The 1,810-nt window shown below is 34.5% G+C and overlaps 1 protein-coding gene across 1 annotated transcript; it reads right to left on the bottom strand.

Annotated features, from left to right (window-relative positions):
• LOC104733617 (protein SRC2-like) lies at positions 354-1,226 on the bottom strand. Its single transcript, XM_010453187.1, has one exon. It carries the CDS (start codon positions 1,224-1,226, stop codon positions 354-356), a length of 873 nt encoding a protein of 290 aa, XP_010451489.1.

Here is a 1,810-nt window from a genome sequence, read left to right as displayed (position 1 = left end):
AAAAAAAAAAAAAAAAAAAAAACAAAAGTGTTGATAATGATATATATCTTCAGACGTAGGCACGTAGCAATATGACAGTTTGCAATATTTTTCGGCTCATTTATTCTTGTGGTTTCAACATATTAGGATGATGCGTATTTTCTATTATTCAAATAACTAAATGGACTTTGGTAAAAAAAACCTCTTTGGCAACAAATTGACATGTAGTAGGTAAACAATTTTTTTATTTTTGTCATTTATCAAGTTTTCCCTATATTCTCTCACTTTTTTTAATACATGCCAATAAAAATGTAAATAAAACAAAATATAGAAGACACCATAATTATTTTTAAAAATTGTTTAGAGAAAACAAATTAATCATCAAAGCAGTTTGCGACATCAGACACTATATCTCCCATCACCAGCCCACCCAAAAGCCCAGCTCCCAATCCAATTCCAATTCCAAGGCCAGTCTCCTTCGGGTGCTGCTGATACGACGAACTTGCGTATCCATATCCCACCGGTGACGGCGACGCATAACCGTACCGTCCATATCCTTGGTGGCTAGCTGGTGGTGGCGCGTATAGTCCGTGGCTCTTAGATTTACCAGCTTCCTCCGTCTCCACAGCACAGTAGGATATTGGAAGAGGATCATTGCTTGATCGGGAAGCAAAAGGATGTTTTAGAAAATCGCGCGTCTGAGACAACTTAGGAAACTCAATTGGCAATTGTGGTGGATGTGAGATTTGAGACGGTGGTGGATAAGCTGCCTTGTCTACAGAACGCTGGTTAGTGATCGCCGGTAAATCCGGTTTAAACCGGTATGAGAAAGTTAAAGTGCCGGACCGTGTACCTGACGGAGTTCTCACCTGATAAATCATCAGTTTCATCTCTTGACTATTACCAGCATCGTAAGTTGGCGGCTTAACTGAATTCAAAAGTTCAAGTAACGGGATGCTAACTCTTCCGATTTCTATGTTGCCTAGGGATCGACGAGATACCAGTCTCATGACGAGTGTCAAGCGATCATCATACACCAAACTCTCATTGACCGAAAATTTGAATGGGTGATACCAAACCGGGTTAGATCCACGGGAGCGATCGACATTGGTTTTTGCCTTCTGTTTCTTTCGGGAATTTTTGTCATGAATGGTGATGTTGACGTAAACATTCATCTTTGTGATGAAATTGACATTTACAAGGTTGCTTGCAGATTTAATGTTGAGTTCTAGAGTTAGATTTGTCATGACTATAATGAGAACTTAGCTGTTAACTTTGTAAGTTCAACTTATATATAATGTAAAACCAAAACGATAAGATAAACTACATATAGGAAATTAAATAATATAATCTTAGAATTATGTAAATGGGAGATAAAAATTAGTCTTCAAAAAGCCAAAAAAATTTAAGAAATACAGTGCATCACAATGAACTATTAAAAGTTGAAAAACCATCTTATACCATGTGGAAAAAAAATCATTTTATACCATTTGTATATAATTTTCATTACCACATGTAGTAGATATAACTACCTGTATGGAAGTATTAAAATATGATTTTAACAAAAAAAACAAAAAAAAGTATTAAAATATGACTCATCAGGAAAAATTTATTAGTTTCAATGAAACTTTACATTTTATTATGTCAAAAAAGAAAATTTGATATATAAATTAAATGAATAAATTTAAAAATCAGATACAGCTAGACAGGCAATAATGAAAATTGGTTAAGTTTAGGGGAGTCTTAAATTCTAACACATCTCTATATATCTTGATATTGGTTAAATTTGTTAAACTCAATGAAGGTGATTGGTTGGGCTGTAAAACCTTTG

Source organism: Camelina sativa, chromosome 12 (assembly GCF_000633955.1).
Source record: "Camelina sativa cultivar DH55 chromosome 12, Cs, whole genome shotgun sequence".
Classification (NCBI taxonomy): Eukaryota; Viridiplantae; Streptophyta; class Magnoliopsida; order Brassicales; family Brassicaceae; genus Camelina; species Camelina sativa.
The sequence above is the reverse complement of the archived record's forward strand: the minus strand, read 5'-3'. Positions and strand labels throughout refer to the sequence as shown.